Genomic DNA, 22,611 nt, shown 5'->3' on the forward strand with positions numbered 1-22,611 from the left:
TCTTCGTACCATAGCGTGTTTATTTAAATTTAGTATTAAAAAAACAGGATAAACATTATATTTAATTCTATAAACTACTATATTTTATATGTAAAACTGAATTAAAACCTGAATAGTTCATACAAAATATTTTACATGTGTTATAAATATTACAATACAACCTAGATACTTTATTACATTTTAATAAATCGTAAGTAGATTTGCATTCGCTGAATATTTAATACAAATAAGTATTAACACATTCTACGCAAATACATTTGTGACGTTTTTTCCTGATACTTTTTTTCCTATGACTTTATTTACTGTGTTTTTTTTCAGTGTTTTTTTTTTTTTTGAGACTTTTTTCTTACTAAACAAGGTAATTAAAAAGTCTAGTGACAATTTAGCGCAATTTTCCTTATGTTATCTAAAAATAGCTCTGTCGTAACGTAAATCAAGAGCAGGGTTAGTAAAACAATTGGTTAGTTATTAAAACGTTTTTTATTTATTTTTTTTTAGTATTGTACATGTTTTATTTACAATAGAGTTACATGACTAAAATCCATTGCGCGCCTAGCTACTGAACGTGATGACGCAGCCTTTGAACGTGATGGCGCAGCTATTGAACGTGATGAGGCGTGTGGTGTGGTTGGATAATCATGCCTAGTAATTCGGTCCAAATTTTAATTAATTCAAAAAACATTTTGTGACCGAACGAAAGGATATTTTTGAAAACTTTCTTCGGCAATATTGTTCTAAATTATGGTAGGAATCGATTGGTAAATGTTTCAAGTCGCTAATTGGTCTGGTTGCCGAGATATGGGCAAAAAACTGCATTTTTTGGAGCTTTTTGTTTTGGCTTTTCCGGGAAATCCATGAAAGAAACCCGGAATTTTTTGGCCCACTATCATCCTGGTAACTTGCTTAACATAATTTCTTTTGGAACTAGTCCTCGATATTGCTTCATTGAGGAGGAGATACGACTTAAACCTGCGGACACACATTCATACATCCATACATTCATACATCCAGAAATGACGGGTTAATAAACGCAATTCTCCAGAATGGAAATTGCGCTAAAAGATTAAGTACGGAAAATAAAACATGAAAAAAATCACGAGAGAAAATTTTTATAGAAAAAAACAAGCCGCAGAAATAAAGTCATAGATAAAAAGCCACAAAAGTCTTTTGAAAAATACTAAAGTGAACATGAACCGACCTATGAACCGAAGATGGACCAAACATGAACAGATTGTCTAGACCTATGTCGGTTCCTGCGCGTTTGAAATTTCTTTGTTATATCTGGTATCGGTGGATGTAAATACAGATTTAGCCGCGTGAAACTAGTTATAAGATTACGCCTATTTGTATCTACAGCTAGACGCATGCGCTTTGCGTTAAATATGTAGCGAGTCTCTTTGTGTGCAGCCTTTTTGAGACCGCATTTAGTCCACCTCTGTCGCTGTGAACGGGTTGCATATATTGAACTATAAAATCGAAGATTATTTGCATTGGATTGGAGCGTTCCTTGACGGTACGTACTAGTGAATTTTGTATATCACGAAACCGTCAATTTGAAAACAAAGTTGTGTAATAACATTTACGTAGATTTTTCTTAATTTTGCCAACACACTAATACTATGTTTAACTTACGTAGTAGGACTTAAATATAAAATTGGTATTTGAATAAATGTAATAAATGCAATGTAAAATAATTGCCAACTAAACACAATTGTCTACTTATGTTTAAATGCGTGAAAATTAAGCCTTTTACTTGGACAACAGCTACAACTTTTAAAATGCAATTTATCGTTTACCTGGAATTTCAATGACACGTTAAATTTCACATGGGCCAGAGACCTAACTATATTTGTAAATGTCAATTTTATTTTTATATTAATATCTCAGACGACCCTTAGTCACCGGGGTGGGGGTGATAAAAGGTAAATGGACAGTTGTAATTGACATCTCTATTCTTTATGAAATATTTAACCAATCAGCTCCTTCCTATCTACCTGTCTTATTCTAATTAAACAGCAAACTAAGCCGTTGCCTTAGTTTAACAGTGCAATATATATATATATATATATATATATATATATATATATATATATATATATATATATATATATATATATATATATATATATATATATATATATATATATATATATATATATATATATATATATATATATATATATATATATATATATATATATATATATATATATATATATATATATAATTTTTAAAAAGCCTCCATACAAATGCACCTATTCATAAATCAAATAGTATTTCAAATATAAAAAAATGATCTATTTAAAAACATATGCTACATGCATAATAAAACATCAAACAGAAAGTCATCCCGAAATTTCTTTAGTGCTTCTTATTTTTCTCTTTCTAACTAACTGGTTGTCCTTGTTTTATTAAAAAATTATGTTTATTAAAAGCATCACCAGTTGACTTGTTCCACACAGTCAATTTGAAAAACAAGCTACGTGCCAACCGATATCGCCTTGACTATTGAGTTTTCTATGACAATACATCTAATTATAACTTTAATTTAATAAGCATACAAATTATTTTTCCGTTCTTTTACAGTTTAAAATGAATATTCTTAAGCCGTTGGACTTCATTTTAATTGGCAAAACAGGAAATGGAAAAAGCGCCACAGGTAATTCCATCTTAAGAAAAGAAGATGTGTTTAATAGCAATTATGGATCAGCCTCTGTGACAAAAGAACCACAATACCAAGTGAGTAAGTTTGAAAATTATAAGATACAAGTAGTGGATGCACCAGGAGTAATTGATACAGATTCAAAGAAAGATGAGGACATTAAACTTATCACAGGAGCCATGGAGGAGGCTGTGGAAGTTAATCCTGACGGTTACCACGCTTTTTTAGTTGTTGTAAAATTTACACAACGATTTACTCCGGATGAACAAAAAGCTATTCAAATACTAAAAGGTATACTGGGAGAAGATTTCCTTAAAAATTACGGCATTATCATCTTGACCAAAGGGGATGCTTTCAAACGAGAAGAAAAAAAAGGTTTGACAATGGAAAAATATTGCAATGAAGAGGAAGGTCCTTTCAAAGATCTTTTAAATGAGTGTAGCAACAGAATTGTTTTGTTCGACAACGTTACGGAAGATACCGCAGAACAGAACAAGCAAGTTAAAAATCTAATTGAAATGGTGGAGCGTCTCCCTAATGGCGGAGCTAGATACTCAAATGAACTTTTTGAAAAGGCTGCACTTAAACGTAAGCACATGTATATTACCTCAAAGTTACCCATGATCCGAAAAGAGACATTGGAAGCTCAAACTTTAATTCTAGATGAAATAAAAAATTGCGATTTTGAACGAGACGAAAATAGGAAAATAGATGCATTGGTACGTCTTTTGCCACAAATAGATGCTATTATTAAAGACTTAACAGAAAAAGATCAGGGCACTGGAGCACTGAAGGAATTGTTAGATAACGTGAAGCAGACCAGAACTGACGCGACGAATAAAATAAACCACGCTACTCAAATAATTGAAGATGATAAAAAAATGAAAGAGCTAGAAGAGAAGATACAAAGAGAGGCAGAGGAGATGATTTTTAAGAAAACACAGGAAATTGAGAAAGAAACCGCAGAAATAGAAGTGAGAATGCAGAATGAAATAAAGATGTTTGAACTTAAAATTCAGTTGATGAACAAAGATAAAGCTGACGAAGAAAAAAAGAAATTAAAAAAAAAAATGAAAGAAGAAAAAAAGCGTATGGAGGAAGAAAATAAAAAAAAAGAAGAGCATATAAGACGCCAAGCAAAGGAAGAATTTGACAGACAACATGCAGAATTAGAAAAACAGAGGGCGGAAAACAAAAAGCTTCAAGAGAAGGAAACCGAAAGACTTAAACGTGAACTAGCTGAAACTCAAGAACGGTATGAAGTGATTTTTGAAAAGGCTAATAGAGGTTTCTTGAGAAGATTTTGGGATAATGTTACGGGTTTGTTTACTTAAAAGGAGAACAGCTTTACATCCTATGCAACTCTGTTGGGAACACACAAATGTGCTTTTTCTCCATTGTATTTTTTACATTTTGATTTTATTTTTTTGTTAGTATATTTGTATTTATTGGCAACATGTTACTTTTCAAACAATAGAACATCCCATTGAAATAGATAATATAACTCATTTTCCGATCAACAATTTAGCCTGATCAAAGGGTATAAAATCTCCGTACACTTATTTAAATATGAAAGTCCCTTTACCCACTCCGATACCATTGATAGCATTACTTTCACCAGAATGTTTGAAATTTAACATGCTTCATTTTTATATGTATCTGATAAAAAACGTACTTGTTTCTGTTTTATATTTTAATTTTTATTGAAAAATTATAAATATAGTGTGTACTTTGAATTATTGTTGCTTTTTTAAACTTCGTTTATTTTTTATTACTAATTTCACATTTTTTAACTGCAACAACTATTTTATTAAATTAAGTTCTTTTTTTTTTAAATTCAATATGAAAGAAAAAAGTAGGCTACGTTTCTCTAAACTTAACCTAGAAATGTTTCAGTATATCTGTTAAACGCATCGCAATTCGGCTACTGTTAAAATTTGATCAATTTTCAATGGCAGAAACAAACCTAGTTAAGAGATTTAACTTTGCATCGTCACACGTTGTAAGATGTTAATGTGTTCACATAGCATCAGTCTCTTGTTTGATAATTATAGATGCCGTTGCTACAGCATGATACTTCTTTTTGTTTAAAGGTTTATCTGACTTACAAATAAATAAGTGACAAAGATTTGTGGTTGATAGGGGCCAGCATACATATCGTAACAGTGTTAGCACTACAAAAAAATTAAAAGTACTGCCTATTACGTTTGTTTATTTATAAAAATAAATTTACATTATCGACAAACCTAGAGCTAAAAATAGAATTGTGTCTCAGAGGAATTGTGGCGTAGCGACACTTGGAGAGGGGGGGGGTGGATGAAATTGGTTTGATAAACCACTTCTGACGACAGTTAATAAAAACTACGCATGCTGCCCAGCTTCGCTTAGGCTTTCGAAAACATTGAGAATTTTAATGCTTAATTAATTCGCCCGAGGGTCGGTCTACAACCTCAAGAGTTATGAAGAGATTCCTCCACGGACAATTTTTTTTCCATTTATAGCTCATATAAGGCGCCGGTCAGTCGAGGTCAGTTTTGACCCCCTCATTGTAGAAGACTTTTCGGCCAACCGGCCCTCGTATTCTGTCGCCCCAAGGCAAGATCCTGCCAAATTTGAAGCGCCTGCGGCGTTGGGAAGTGCCCTGTCGGACACCCGACAACTTTGCTTTATATATTATAGAGATTAGCAAATTGCATAACTAAACAAAGATTTCAATAAAGTAATAAAGGCCTAAAATACTTTAGTATAGAAATGTATTGTTTGAATAGATTCTAGATCTAGGTAGGGTCTACATCTGTGTAAGTCTAGTTTTTCCGTAGATCTAGATCATCTAGATCTAGAATCCTAATAGAATTTTTTTTTTTTAAGTTTAGCCCGAGCAAAATAAAAAAAAAATAGATTAACCAAGTTGACTATCATCTCCACTATATAGGCACCTTATAAATTTTGGAGAATGAAAGACGTATTTTAAAATCTTAACTTACGCGAATATGCCTATTCTTTCAAATTATTTTTTTATCCCAAATATTGAAATTAGCCAGCTCCAAACAAAGGTTTTGTATAAAATAATTAGATCTATGTCTTGAAATTGTGTAGTCCTAATATAGAAATTTAGTTTTGGAATAGATTCTAGAGAAGTTAGAGTCTAAATCTAGATCTTAGCGTCTACGTCTCGATCTAGATCTAGATTGTGAGATATTGCGTAGATTTGTAGATTTAGATCTAGTCTAGATCTAGAATCTCTAGATCTAGAATCCAAATAAATAAAATAAATTTTATGAGTTTGGGCCGGAAAAATTGTATTGTGTACATTTCATAGTGTACGTAGATCTAAATCAAACTTAAATGAAATAGTTCATTTCTTTTTATTCTAAACACGGCAGATGACGTCATTAGTAAGCAATAGTGACGTCACAGTTTTATGCGTTCTTTTACACATCTATTAATGCTTTTCCGGTTGCATAAATAAAATTGTTTTTCTACATTCAAATACGCCTTGATTTTTTTATTTTTCTTCTTTAAATAAAATTGTGGTTATACATTTAAAACATCTAACATATTATTTTCAACAAAAGTCCGTATAAAGTTCTCCATATATCGCTGCCGTTTCTGACGTGATGTCCGGCGAAAATATTTTGCGGACAGACAGAGAGAGAGAGAGAGAGAGAGAGAGAGAGAGAGAGAGAGAGAGAGAGAGAGAGAGAGAGAGAGAGAGAGAAGAGCGCACATGGCGTTTTATATATTAGGATTGTTCAGATCAACTAAAGTCACCCAACATACTATTAAAATATAGGTGTGAGATATTCTGTCTGAGATATTTTGTCTGAGATTAATTGTCGGTGGTAACATTTGTCCTGATATATTTTGTCCTGGTATCTTTTGTCCGTGAGATCATTTGTCCTTGAGATCATTTGTCCTGAGATCATTTATCCGTGAGATATTTTGCTGAGATATTTTGTCTGAGATCATTTGTCCTGATATCATTTGTCCTGTCACCATCTGAAACAGTACTCAAGTTAAAGGCTCTTGATAAACCAAAAACGAAATACGTTCCACTTCTGATAACCGGGAATAGCTGAAAAAACTGAAAGATAAATAAAAGTTTGGGCTTTATTTCATTTATACTAATAGATTCGCTGTCTGTGTATGTATCTGTGTATCTATCTATCTATCTGACAAGAACGCTATGGAGAAAACACAAACAAAATAAAAGCTTTCATAGTAAAACGAAAACGAAACATGACGTCACGTGGAGCATATAGTAGGAAATAGTCTACAGCCGGAGAGTGCACACAGTAATATGACGTCATTGTTTCTTAAGTAAATATTGAATTAAAAAGCCAGTGTTGTCCACTCTTAAAAGTGGTTTGCGTGAAGAGTTTCTTTCATACAATTTTTCGGGGAGGGGTGAAGTCCCACCTGCGCGTAAGAACGTCTAATCCGCCCCCCACCAGAAACTCAAAATAAATGTCGTCAGCGATACTCTATAATAAAATTACCGCCTAATTTATGTGTCTAATCTAAAAATGTGTTTGCTTGCAGAGTTTCTTTCATGGATCTCTTCTGGTAGGGGCGAAGCCCATTTAACCCTCCCCCCCCCCTCTCCCTGGTAGAACGTCTAATCCCTCCCCCTAAAAAAACGAAATATAATTTATATACAAAATATATTATACTTTTACCAGTGTCGGGCTCCCCCGCCCTGTATAAATTTATTCGCCTCTGCAAAAATTCAAGTACCCAACCCCCGGAAAAATATCTGAAAGAAACACTGTCAGCTTGAGTGAGATTTATCGGCCAAAAGTAGGAAATGAGGTCTAAATTATAGAAGTAGGCTCTACCTTTAGTCTGTATGATCAACAAATACGATCAGTGTTTCTTTCAGAATTGTTCCTCCCCTGAGAGGGGGGGGGTACTTGAATTATTCGGGGGTGAGTGTGTACTAAATTTTCGAGCAGGGGGTGGGGGGCACTTGTGAAGTAGCCTATACTTTCAATATAAATTCTATTTCGTTGTATGGGACGGTATATGTGCTTTCAGATGTGTGTGTGAGAGGGGGCAAGTAGAGTCGTCTAAAAGAAACTCTAAATGCGGCTTTTGTCATGATTGAGATTAGTTTCAAGGTTTAGGAGTATCGCTGCAACTATATTTAGTATCAATGTGCAGTAACTACATAGAGATCAAGCTTAAATCCTATTAAAGTACCGATTCTGGATAAAAATCCGTTTTCCATGTCATTTTTCGTTTCCGGTTAAATTTAATTAAGGTGGTGATTTTGGTTTTGGTTTTTGTTCAGAGAAAAGAGACAGCACTATCAACTTAGCGCCCGTTGTATCCTTCCTTAACGGGCCATTTTTCTCGTCTATACTAATAGTTTCGCTGTCTGTCTATGTATCAGCGTATCTATCTGACAAGAACGCTATATAGAAAACACAAACAAAATAAAAGCTTTCATAGTAAAACGAAAACGAAACATGACGTCACATTGAGCATATAGTAGGAAATAGTCGAAAGCCAGGAGAGTGCACACAATAATATGACGTCATTGATCCTCGAGTAAACATTGAATAAAAAAAAACATTTTTTTCTAATCTTAAAAGTGGATTGCGTGCAGAGTTTCTTTCATGCAATTCTTCGGGAAAGGGCGAAGCCCCCACCCTCCAGTAGAACGTCTATACCGAAACCCCTTACCCCCTCAAAGAAGTGACGTCATCGATACTCCATAATAAAAATATTGACATTATGGCTTAAATTATGTGTCTAATATTATATGTGTTTTGCGTGAAGAGTTTCTCTTCTGGTAGGGGCAAAGCCCCTTTACCCCCACCCCACCCCTACGGTAGAAGGTCTTCCCCAGCCCCCAACTCCCACGGTAGAATGCCTAATTACTCCCCTCCCCTGGTAGAACGTCTAATCCCTCCCCACCCCCCCACCCACGGTAGAACGTCTATTCTCCCCCCCCCCCCCCCCGACGGTAGAACGCCTAATACCTCCCCTCCCTCCGGTAGAATGTCTAATCCTTCCCCACCCCCAAATAATATAATTTATATAGCAGATATATACTTTTACCAGTGTCGTCCTCCCCCGACCCGTCGAAATTTATTCGCCCCTCCAAAAATTCAAGAGCTCCACCTTCCAGGAAAAAAGCCTGAAACGAACACTGTCTGCGTGAAAAAAAATTATCGTTCGAAAATAGGAAACATGTCTATATTATAGAAGTAGTCTCTACCTTTAGTTTGTATGAGCGACACATGTGACCATTGTTTAGGTAGGGGGGGGGGGGGGTTCTTGAAATTTTCGGCGATTAAATTTTTTGGAAGGTGGCGGACAGGTAAAAAATGGTTTTAATAAAAAGTATTTTTCGTTGAATGGGACGGTAGACGTTCTTAAAGAGTGTGTTAGGGGGGGGGGTGCACGGGGCGGAGCGCCCTCCCCCTAAATGCGACTTATGTCGTGTTTGAGATTAGGTGCAATGTTTAGGGGTATGACTTCGACTATGTTTAGTACAAATATGCAGTAACTACGCATAGATCAAGCTTAATTCTGGTTAAAATGCCGATTCTTGGCAGAAATCCGTTTTCAATGACATTTTTATTCCGGTTAAAATTATAGTTGAGGTGGTGATTTTGTTTCACTATCGATTTAGAGGAAAAGATAACACTATCAACCTAGCGCCCGTTGTATCTATCTCTCAACGGGCCATGTATCTCGTGGATAATATTTGTCGAAGCATGGGTCTTATCTATACTACATCACAATATCACACACCCCTGGGCGCTGTGTATGAAAGCCTTCAGCTTATGTTAATCACTCTCTGTAATAGTGAGGTAGAGCACACCGCCAGGGTGTAAGGGACTAAAAGGGGCACTCTCGGGAGTCCCAGGTTATACTAATGCAGTGGCGCCGCGTGCGGCCGTTGGCGCGGTTTTATCGTCGAATTTCGTGTGCCAATATTGTATTGTCAATATTGTTTTCTAAAACTAAGTTATTTCGATGTAAACAATGCCTGCGCGTAGATCATTTTTATCGGGGCACGGGTTTACCTACACTACAGCCCAGCACGCTTTCGGGCGTGCTATATAACATAATTGAGTGTACGTTAATCACTCACCGTAAGATCACAGTTTTAATGATGCCGCCTAAGCATCGGGGACGTGGAGGTGTGATCGCGTGAACCCCCAATAACAATTCTGTAAGGGCGCAGCGTACGGCACCTGGCTCGATTTAATCATTAAATGTCGTGTGCCGCTGTGTCAATATTGTAGGGTGCTTCTTAAAACTAACGTAGCCACCATAATGCTCATTGGTTAGCGAAAGACGCCAAATCGCACCCTGCCCTTTTGCCAGTGAGTGGCTATAATGCCCCAACTTATTCATTGTCTATCACACTGTTTAGAACGAATGTAGGCGTCATTGCACTCACGGGAAAGACCAGGGCTCCAAATCGCACTCTTCAGGTCGCCATATCACGCTCCTGATTTGATATAGTCAACGATAATTGTTGCCCATAGTGTCTTCAGTGTATAGCCTTTTTTAACAATCGTGGGGCCATATTGTCCGGGGCTCTTCAGGTCACGCAATCGTCGGCGCGCCGGTGGCTTCCCCTGTTGCAGTTTTACCGCTGAATTTACTAGAACCCTTTACTCTCTATGCAGGACGCCCTATAAACGGGTGCCAAGTGCTATAATAGCCGCTCAGGAACTCTGGGCGCCAAACCGTGTATTGACGAAAATCGCACTCTCCCGGGCGCCGCCCATCAGAAATGTTAATTTTTTTCCCACATACATCTTTATGGTTGTATCCTCTTCAACTCCCCAAAGTTTCATGACGATCAAATGAATGGTGTCGAGCCGCAATTGACTTATATTTTAATATACAGTATATAGAGAAAATTCGCTCCGTCGCGTGGTCGAGTCGGCAAAAAGTTCAGGGTTGATAAATTCGAAAAAGTCTCTGGCAGATAAGGCTCGATCCCTTCCAACACTGAAGAATGAAGAAGAAACAATTTCACGTTTGGGTATGAATGGTGCATACAATACCAAAATTGTGTGAGCAGTTTTTTTATCGGACGCGGAATCATTACGTAAATTAAATGTAACAATTCATCTTGTAATTCATCGGGAATGATGGCAACATCAAGGGAACCAGAGAATGGGTAACGTGTCAAAGCAGATTATTCTTCTTTTTTATCAGGGAAAACAACGCGGCAGTTTGTTTTCAAGAGATTTAAGATGCCTAGAAATCGTTTCTTTAAAAATGTAATTTATCTTACAATCATATTCATCTACCACACTGAGTTTCTCAAATTTCAATATTTCCCAGATTTATTTTTCTTATTGAGATTATTATGAAAAGAGGTAATATTCGTTCATTTTCCCTCAAGCTTCAGGCTAAGCTTTCGAATATATATGCTAGGTATGATACTCTCTCCCAGTGTTTCTTCCAGAATTTTTACTCCGGGGGGGGGGGGCACCTGAAATTTTCGGGGTGAGGGGCGGACTAAAATTTCCGAGGGGAGGGGAGAGGGGGGCATTGTTAAAATTATATTTCATCTTTCAATTATAAAACACAATTCATAACATTTCGTTTGACAGCCAGAGTACTTTAGTGTAGAAAAGCAAAATCTCGTAATGTCTTTGCGCAACATTTTTTAAGGGCTCCAGATTTAATATTGTCACGTTTACCTATCTACCAGCCAGATAGATGGTGAACGCCCCCGGATTCTTTTTTGGGGTTATATGCAAATGACTTAAAGCCTAAATGAATTAACATTAACTCAACAACACACTAGGGCTCGTTCTCGATGTCTAGGGAAAACTAGTGATACTATCGAAGTTAACGACTCACTCAATCTGCATACAACCTTTAATAAGCGAACACAGTTGTGGCAGAACACTAGGTTAAACGAGATAAAATATTTAATTTAGAAAATATCAAAACCCAACTTACAAAGCGTAAGAAAAAACACTATCACAGATTTTAACACTGTATAAAAATAGCCACAGGTCACACAACACTGTTATAGCATCAGGAATTACTTGGCGACAAGTAATATTATACTAGAATACTAAAACAACTTAAGAAAGCATAGCACACTCAGGACTTAAGCTCTCTCACGTTCAAATGGTTTGAATGGACAGCCGGACAATATGGACGGCCTGGTCTTAATAGACCGTTTGATCAAGGTGGACTGCCTCGTGTTGCGTGTGTGCGATCCAGTTAAAGACTTATGCAACAGGGGAGGTTATCCTCAACTCATGTAGCCATTGGTTGGGATAGTCATCTGATCAGAATTAATCAATCAGATCTTGATGGAAAATTTCTGGGTCCTAGACACCCTTAATAAGACAGTGGAAAAAACCCGGTAGTTGCACCATCAATCCATATAAGGTATTATACAATGTCAAACTAAAAATGGAACACGAATAGACCTAAGTAGGTCACAATATAATTTACGACTTTTACTAGCAATGTATTCGAAAGATTCTTGATGGCGAGGGCATACCGGTTAATCAAACAGTGGATTCCCCTTGGCTAGGAAGCTACTGTTTTCTGAAAGCTCGATTTTGACCTAAACATAGATGGCGCAAAATCCGTACCAGTGTTTCTTCCAGACTTTTTTCTCCGGGGGGGCACTTGAAATCTTCGGGGGGCGGTAAACGTTCTTCGGGGGGGCGGACACTGTTAAAAGTATATATTTTCTATATAAATTATATAAATTTCATTTCGTTCGGGGGGGGGGGGGCGGTAAAAATTTTTCGGGGGGGGGCTTAGCCCCCCCGAAGAGATGCCTGGAAGAAACTCTGATCCGTACAAACCCCACAGCCGTTTTAACCCATTTTAATCATCCCGTTTAAAAAAAACACGTATTTATTTTATTCACTAGGCATACTGCCTAGCTTCGCTTAGGTTTTTAAAAAAAAATTGAGAATTTGAATACGTAATTATTTAGCGATGAAGTGGGTGTGGAGTGCTTTAATTTAAACAGTACCGCTAAATTTAGAAAAATGTTTTGTTTTGTCATTTAAATTCCATTATCAGGTAATATTGGAAAGTACGCAAAGTATAACGATTAAGGAAATTGAACTACACAGGTTCCATGAACAGTATATCTCATAGTTTATATTACATTGTCTTTTGAAATTAATAAATTTATTTAATTACGATACGTAACTGAATTAACAACTTGATTTGTACTAAAACAACTGCTATACTTCGTCATTTTCTGTTTCTGTTTAAAATAGTATACAATTATTTGAAAAACTAATAATTTTAAAAACGTTACCTCCCTTGAAAACTGAACGTATGACGAATGTCATTGTTTACTTATATTGTTTGCTTATATAAGAAATTACGTTATATGAACATATTTAACGACTATAATGGCTGTTTCCGACGGGAATAAAGTTTTTTTTGTTACCCTCCAGGGTCGGTCTACGACGTCACATAATATTAAGGGGATCGTTCGTCAATTTATTTATATATATATATATATATATATATATATATGTCATATAAGGAGAATTTCACTCAAGATCATCTTTTAGCCCTCGTCGAGGGCTTTGAGTCTGACCAACAGTTTTTCCATACGGCCTAGTCATCTTTAGTAGTGTATGCAAAAACTTAGCATGATGTACAGACGGTAAGTAAACTAAAAACTGTGTTAAAATTTCCCTGTTTTTTCCATAAAATACAACAATTATATAGGGAAATACAACTGGTCAGTTTTGACTGCTTTACGAAGTTTTCCCAGATATGGCAAGTTTTTTGTGACACCCCCAGGTGTTCTTCTACCACCTCACAAAATATCAAGGGTGGTCGTCTGAGGAAAATTGTTTTCGTAATAGAGCTCATATAAAGAGAATTTCACTCGCGGTCACTTTTTAGCCCTCGTCGAGGGCTTTGAGTGTAACCGACATTTTTCCCTAAAGGTCAAGCCATTGCCCTACGAGTATGCAAAAAATTAGCCAGATATACTGAGCTTAAGTACCCTAAAGTCTGCGTTAAAATGACCCTCTGTTTTCCCATAAAATACAAAGATTATATAGGGAAATACAACTGGTCAGTTTTGACCGCTTTACGACGTTTTCCCAGATATGCCGAGTTTTTTGTGACACCCCCAGGTGTTCTTCTACCACCTCACAAAATATCAAGGTAGGTCGTTGGAGGAAAAATTTTTTTCGTAATAGAGCTCATATAAAGAGAATTTCACTGGCGGTCACTTTTTAGCCCTCGTCGAGGGCTTTGAGTGTAACCGACAGTTTTCCCTAAAGATCAAGCCATTGACCTAAGAGTATGCAAAAAATTAGCCAGATATACTGAGCTTAAGTACCCTAAAGTCTGCGTTAAAATGACCCTCTGTTTTCCCATAAAATACAAAAATTATATAGGGAAATACAACTGGTCAGTTTTGACCGATTTACGACGTTTTCCCAGATATGCCGAGTTTTTTGTGACACCCCCAGGTGTTCTTCTACCCCCTCACAAATTATCAAGGGGGGTCGTCGGAGGAATTTTTTTTTCGTAATAAAGCTCATATAAAGAGAATTTCACTCGCGGTCACTTTTTAGCCCTCGTCGAGGGCTTTGCGTGTAACCGACAGTTTTCCCTAAAGGTCAAGCCATTGCCCTACGAGTATGCAAAAAATTAGCCATATATACTGAGCTTAAGTACCCTAAAGTCTGCGTTGAAATGACCCTCTGTTTTCCCATAAAATACAAAGATTATATAGGGAAATACAACTGGTCAGTTTTGACCGCTTTACGAAGTTTTCCCAGATATGCCGAGTTTTTTGTGACGCCCCCAGGTGTTCTTCTACCCCCTCACAAAATATCAAAGGGGGTCGTCGGAGGAATTTTTTTTTCGTAATATAGCCCATATAAGGCGCCGGTCAGCCGAGGTCAGTTTTTGACCCCCTGTCCGTAGGCTTTTCGGCAAACCGTCACCGGCCTTCGTGTTCTATCGCCCGAAGGCACCATCGTTCCAAACTTGACGTGCCTGCGGCGCCGGGAAGTGACCTATCGGGCACTTGACCACTTTGCTCTATATATATATAGATGCTATCTTCACAAAATAACAACTATTCTTTGCTATCATCTGAATGAATATAGACAAAGACCAGCAACTGCGAACACGAACTCCTGTCTGTTGATTTCTCAACTTGAAAAGCAAACAATGGTGAAAGCTTAATTTGATACAAAATGTGTTCTTTTACATCTTTGGTCATGTCTGCTATACGCCGTTGAATAGTAATATAAAACAGAGATATTTGTTGCATCTTTACTGCACTGGAATCCCTAAGAATTAATTTTACCGTCTTCTATATGCATTGTTTGATGAGATTATCTCCTATTGTTGTTTTTTTTTGTGCGTTTTTTTTAGGTTGGCAATTTCTATCATAACAAAGCTATGTTTCCTTGGTGAAAACTTCCTGTTCGATCAAGTCTCTGACGTTTGCAACTTACTTCACGCCGACAAATGAACATATCTTTTGTGTGTGTTCCAAGTGACTCGTCACAAATTACGCTTAAGTTTTGAAGAATTGATAGACTCATGACTGAGAACAACCTTGCAAAGTACGCATTGTTTCTTCTCTATTTCATTTCCAGTAATGTTAGTAAAGCCGAATTTTAGATATTCTTCTAAATATTTAAGTTGTTTTTCATTGCTAGAGTTTAGTATACCAGAGAACCTGTGATTTAGAATCTCTAGATCTAGAATCAAAACAGATAAAGTAAATTTTATACGTTTAGGCCGAGAAAATTGTATTGTATACATTACGTAGCGTACATAGATCTAAATAAAATGTGATGAAATAGTTCCTTTCTTTATATTTTAAAATCGGTGGATGACGCCATTAGTTTTGTGTTCTTTCCTTAGTGTAAACATTTTTGACGTCATTGTTTATCGCATTCTTGTCACAGCTATAAACACTTTTCCGGTCGTATAATTAAAACAGATTTGCAACATTTGAATGTGCCTATGTTTTTTCTTCTTAAAATAAATTTTTGTTTACACATTTAAACCCTCTACCATATTATTTTCAACAAACGTCCGTATTAAGTTCTCTATATATCGTTGAAGATACTGATATGATAACCTTTGAAAATATTTTACGGACAGAGATCGAGAGAGAGAGAGAGAATTGCGCACAAGGGTGCTTATATATATATATATATATATATATATATATATATATATATATATATATATATATATATATATATATATAGTATATAGAGAAAAAAACATTGCATCCGCCAGTGGAGATATCCCTGCAAAATTTAATTTAAAAAATTCCACAGAAACCTCTCCATGAGTATTCTCAACAACTTCTCAAAGTTTTATGGCGATTGGATGAAAGGTGTAGTCATGCATAAAAGACAAACAGACAGACAGTTAAACATGCATTGAATTATATATAGAGATTGATTATTACTTATTATTTATTTAAACCTGTTGGGGTAACAATGTTGGTTGTTATTGGAAAGGCTGGTATTAGATTAGGTATAAGAATTGATTTGTGTATTTTTGATTTTAGAATTAGGTTAGTGATAGTGATTAGTATATTACTCGAAGCCTTAGCTAGGTGTCGATAGTAGTAGTTAGTTATCTGTTTTGTTTGGTAGGTGAAGTTGTTTTTGTGTTTTGTTAGTTTAGTTATTGTAGGTCAAGGTTTAAGTGTGGTGTATTAGTCATTTTTGTTATAATAATATAATTGAACGGTTCCACATTTTTACTTTCTCGTATACAGAGTATTGAGAAAGTATTGTAATTGTGCGCAAAATCACATGAAATTTTGACAGTTTTCGCCGCTTCATCACATCCGGGATATAGAGGACTTATTTTAATCGGGCAAAAATTATAAATCTAGATTTTAAATTTTTTTGGCGTTTTATGCGTAATAGAGTTAAAAAAACTGGAATATCCAATTCTGTCCGTGTGTCTCTCGGTGTTTGTAAACACGATAACTTGAGTACCGTTGCAGCTAGGTTGATAAAATTTCATATATAAGTTTTATTTTAAAATCGTAGATCCGTATCAATTTTTGAGCGATTTCCGATAACCAGAAGTGGGACTTTCAAAAGCCTATAACTCGAGTACTATTTCAGATAGATAAATGAAATTTCACACGAAGTAAAATATCTAATTCTCTGCCTTGTGTTAAATTTTGAGTAATTTATGTTGACCGCAAGTAGTAATTTTTGCTATTTCCGATTTCTTAAAAATGCAAATGAATTTAAAAAGTACTAATAATATTCCGCACTGTTATGCACATTTTATTTGGCGTTCACTTGGCGTGCAATTGTTTGTTATATGAGATTTTATACTATTTTAAAAAGTTTAAATATTTAACATGGATTAAAAATCATGTCAATATCCCGAGTTACCATCCCCTTTTGTTTCATATAAGAATATTGGAGAAAGTTTAGGGGAGATCACTCCCGGTTTATTGTGTAAATAAAAGTTTGTTAAATTTTTTTTTTTTTTTTGGACTAAGCTGAGGGTTTGCTAAGAGTTAGATATTAGTGTTTTAAACACTCCCAATGTAGGGTTTACAAAAGGTCTAGGTCTATATAGGTTCATATATATATATATATATATATATATATATATATATATATATATATATATATATATATATATATATATATTATATATATATATCTATAATATAATCGGGCTGAGCGTGTCCTTCCGTCCGTCATCGCTATAGATTTTGGGACTATAAAAGTAAACTACGCACCATGCTGTGCTTTTCAGTGCACCGCAGTGTCTTATTATAGGTAATTGAGTAGGGTTTGTTTATATAGAGGCATAGAGCTATTTTATAAATGCCACTGTGTTTACTCTTTTGCATAACTTAAATAAAATATTAAATACACGAAAATGGCTAAAACATACTTAAAAAATCAATGTTAAATATCATTTTCGTTTATATTCTTAGAAAAAATGGATATATTTTCATGAAAGTAGGTCGAAAAAACTAATTAATTCAACTTTTGTTTGGTAATTTTTTTGCAAGGGAGGTAATTTAAAAATATATTTAACTCATCAATAACTAAGTTAATTTTTTTTTATTACTACCGCATTGATTATTACATGTTAAGGTTCATAATTAAAAGAGAAAAATGTTAAGATTATTTATATTATTTATTATTATTTTCTAATTAGTCTATGATTTCTCAAAAATCACTTTCTTTTTGCTTTTGTTTTTCGGTGTTATGAAAATAGATGGTAAAATTTGACTTTTTGAGAAGACTGGAAAGGCTCTCTCTCAGCGCGGACGTATGGGAAATTTTTTTTTTTTAATATTTAACTCACTCTCAATAATTTAAGTTATTTTTTTATTACTTCCACATTGATTATTATATGTTAAGGTTCATAAGTAAAAAAGAAAAATGTTAAGATTATTTATATTATTTTCTAATTAGTCTATGATCTCTCAAAATCACATTTTTTTGTTTTTGTTTTTCGGTGTTAACAGATGGTGAAATTTTAGGATTATAGTATAGAGAATGCTAAAAAGGCTCTCTACGGGCGCGGACGCCTGGGAAAAGCGTGTTTTTCGGTGGTGATTCTAATTACATTGCCAATGTGTTTTCTTAGAACCATAAAAGTAAACACCACTTGCCGTACATTTATTTGCATTGCATTGTTTTATTGTAAGTTATGGAGTAGAATCTATTTTTGTGACTTAAATAAAGGCTCTCTTTGGGCGCGGACGCCTAAAAAAGCGTGTTGTTTGGTGGTGATTCTAATGTTGTGGCTGTGGTTGTGTTGTGGTTGTGGTTGTGTTGTGGTTGTGTTGTGGTTGTGTTGTGGTTGTGTTGTGGTTGTGTTGTGGTTGTGGTTGTGTTGTGGTTGTGTTGTGTTGTGGTTGTGTTGTGGTTGTGTTGTGGTTGTGTTGTGGTTGCGTTGTGGTTGTGTTGTTGTGTTGTGGTTGTGTTGTGGTTGTGGTTGTGTTGTGGTTGTGTTTTTGTTCGTTTTGTTCTGTTCCAAAGTTGTACATTTAAAAAGATTTACCGTGGCGGAGCACGGGATGCAGCTAGTATATATATATATATATATATATATATATATATATATATATATATATATATATATATATATATATATATATATATATATATATATATATATATATATATATATCTAATATATAAAGCTCATATTTTAAAATATTTCTTTTAGTTTTTATTGTGGATGGTTGTGATAAAGGTTTAAGTTTACTGTTAGAGTTAGGTTTAGGGTTATGCGTCTATATTTGCATATAGGCTTTGATTGAAAAAGTAACTAATTACCTTAACCCGGGCAAAGCCAAGTATATCTGCTTAATAATACACACTTCGCGGTTTTTTATGCATAGGATTATCACAGGGCCAGCGCAGTGGCTGGCCGTAGCGGCTAATCTAAAATATAAAGATTAATTTATTTTTAAATTTTTTATTTATTTTTTTATGTTATTTTAATTAAAAGAAGCGTACAATTTGTTTTAGCCTTTTTTTTAAAAAAAAAATTACATAACAAATCGCCCTTACAGCAGTTACGATCTAATATATAAAGTTGATTTTTTAAACAATGCAAGTTGGCAGCCATTCAAAAGCACAATTAAATAAATTGTTACATGTAATTTTGATTTATTTTATAAGCGTATGTTATTAATGGTTATAACAAGTTTCATCTAGATCTATCTATCTATCTATATTCTACTAAGTCTCCTTTGTTTACATGTTTGTATATTTTTTTGTTTCTTTGGTTACATTAGAGAATCTGCACTATGTGTAGAACTGTAAAACACGTATCTTTGTAGATAATAATGCTCTTTTTTACCAAACTGTAAATCACAAATTCATTTATAGACGTTAATTGATGTATTGATATTTTCATTGGTAGAAACACCACCATAATTTTCAAAATTTTGAACAACTACTTTATTTATAGTAACGCTACATGGTTATTTAATTCTTAAACAGCAAACAAAGCAGCTTCAATTGAAGACCATGTTGCCCATTCAAAAGTTTAACGCATTTTAAGGCTAAATTTTCTGTCGACTATAGCTTTAACGATGCGTCTGTTTGCTATTTCATTAGGTTCCAACACTATTATCAACTTTCATTAGAATATGCTGGGTAGTTCTTCTAATTTGACTATAAAATACATTTATTACTTTAAAAAAAAGCAAGTTAATAAACGCAATAAATAATTGACTTTCTTTATTAAACTACTTTAGTCCTTAAAGATTTGCTGCACAAATATTCTAATTCGAGAATACAAAGAATTTAACTAGAGCTATGCGAAAACTAGAATTAAACCAGCCCTAGATAGTAGATCTGGATTCTTGCTATATATAGATACTAGAATTTAGATCTTAGCCAATAATGAGTTTCATTCTAATGGCATGTGCCCAGCTAGTCGAGATGACTTTGTGATATATAAAATACAATAGTAACGGGAAATGTACAAACCTACACATTATTCAATTAAGCCAATTATTATACAACAGCCTACGTGTGTATAAATAAATATGTTTGTGTGTTAATGTGTGGAGGGGGGTGGCAGACAGCAAAAGAAGACTACCTGTATATTTGATTTTACTTAAGTAAGCCCTACTTGATTTTTTATTAATGATTTGTGATATGTTTAATGTGTTATTTTTCTATTCCTATTAAAAGTACACTGTTATGTGGCTAAAATCAATGTATATAATTATTTTTCACGAATTTTGTCTTCGTAAAAAAAAAAATTAAATATGTTATAAGTTAAACGAAAACATTTAGTTTTTTAACTACTATTTGTAAGTGCGTATTACAAAATAACACAATTTTAAAAATGTTTTAATACATTGTACGTAAATTAAGTTAAAATAACTTGAGAAACAAAAATTAGCAATGAACATCATAAGAAATTAAAAGCGAGCAACAGATAAATAGTCGTGTCACATTGACTCTTTTTGTTAGCTGAAAGTTTAAAACAATTAATTTACGCCTTTAATCATTTTGATCATTACATATTGAGGTAATGAGCTTCGAGTGGACTAAAACGTTGCAAAAAAGCATTGGATCGCTATGTTACTAACTATCCTATACATGAAAAAAAAGAGGACTAACTTCAGAACAAACTACGTAGCTTTCAAAAAAAAAAAAAATAAACCCAGAAAAAACATATTTTAAAAATTGAAATATACATGCGTATAGAATGACTTACAAATGTATGTGGCATATATATATATATATATATATATATATATTATATATATATATATATATATATATATATATATATATATATATAAATATATTATACATATATATATAGGCTTACATATAGTTGGCATATATATATATATATATATATATATATATATATATATATATATATATATATATATATATATATATATGTGTGTGTGTGTGTGTGTGTGTGTGTGTGTGTGTGTGTGTGTGTGTGTATAAATATACATAAATATAGGCTTACATATAGTTTTTTTTGCGAGGGGGGGGGGGGAGCTGACATAATAACTTATTTAACTTGCTATCTCTGTCTGTCTTCAGTCTGCCTAGATAAAGCACCCGAGAGAAATTGCGGGCACTTCTAACAGACAGATTCAAAGTTGGTACATGGGTAAAGACATGAAGACAATGAACTATGACATTAGATATGACTTAATTGGATGTCTAATTATTTTTTTTTATGAATTAATTTAAATTTAGGCTTAATAAGTACGCTGCCTTATCCAACTATTCCGCAATATTATACGCGCGTTTTCAGGGTCGTCTATAAATGAAGTTACACTCGTAGGTTGAGGGGGGGGGGGGGGGGGGTCCGTAACTTTATGACGGTGTGTAATAAGGGGGAGGGGTTCAGATGGTGGTACCAGTGGCGTAGCAAGGGAGGGGGGTGCGGACCGCACGGGGTGACACCATTTAATGGGGTGACACCAAGGCAAAAAATAGCAAAATATATAGAGAAAAATTATAATTTCACTTAAGTGATTAATTCGAGTGTTAAATAGTCTTTTTAGAGGTGCAAATCGAAAGTTTTGTGCGGGGGGATGCAAATCGAAAGTTTGAGGGAGGGGGGGGGGGGGCAAATCGAAAGTTTGAGAGGTGTGTGCAAATCGAAAATTGAAACTTTGTCCCCGGGAAGGGTCGCTACGTCTCTGGGGGGTGACATCGTTAAGTGCCGCACCGCGTGACACCCAACTTCGCTACGCCACTGGGTGGGACGTTACATTTTTCCCTTAACAAAATGTAATGTTAGAAAACGAATTTAGCCGTTATTTCACGTTTTAGACAACTTTTTTAATAAATTATAATAGGAAATGATTAAAATAATCTATGTTAATCGAGTTCAGACAAGATTTTGGAAAAATATCGATGTTTTAAGAAAAATTCAACTGCAAATTTGGAGGGTGTTGTAGGCTAAGGTGTGACGCCATTTTTTTTTGGGGGGGGGGGGGTCTGGCTTTTTGTGACGATGTATGACGGAGGAGAGGGTGAGGTAAAATCGTCATAAAAGCGTGACGTCATTTATGGATGACCCCCTTAGCTGTACAACAGTTTTTAGTCATGCAACGCTATTTAATTTTGAGAAATATTAAAGTACTGAAAAAAGTAGCTTCAAAACGTTTTAATAACAAGTTTTTATGTAATAATGCACTTAAAGGTAAAAAAAAAGATTTTCGTTAAATGTGTAGCATCCTACGCTTTAAATAACTATAAAGAAAACGTGGGTCTCTTCATGCTTTTCTTTATAGTTATTTAAAGAGTATCGAATTATTATATATTTAACAAAAATAATTTATTTTCTATTTTTTACAGCATTATTATATAATAGCTTGTAATTAAAAAGTTTTTTATCAATTGTTTTTTTTGCTGTTTAATATTAACTTTTATATGCTGAACAAGAATAAAGTATACAAATGGCTTAAGATCTTAAATTGTAAAAAA

At 34.5% G+C, this 22,611-nt stretch overlaps 1 protein-coding gene across 1 annotated transcript; it reads left to right on the forward strand.

Annotated features, from left to right (window-relative positions):
* Window positions 1–1,422: 1,422 nt before the first annotated feature.
* On the forward strand, window positions 1,423–4,298 carry LOC131944253 (GTPase IMAP family member 7-like). The gene is made up of 2 exons (XM_059304792.1): window positions 1,423–1,513; window positions 2,587–4,298. Exon 2 carries the CDS (start codon window positions 2,593–2,595, stop codon window positions 3,994–3,996), a length of 1,404 nt encoding a protein of 467 aa, XP_059160775.1. The 5' UTR covers window positions 1,423–1,513; window positions 2,587–2,592; the 3' UTR covers window positions 3,997–4,298.
* Window positions 4,299–22,611: the final 18,313 nt, after the last annotated feature.

The sequence above is a fragment of the Physella acuta genome, unplaced genomic scaffold (assembly GCF_028476545.2).
Source record: "Physella acuta isolate Inbredline_101_S28 unplaced genomic scaffold, ASM2847654v3 ptg000486l, whole genome shotgun sequence".
NCBI lineage: Eukaryota > Metazoa > Mollusca > Gastropoda > Physidae > Physella > Physella acuta.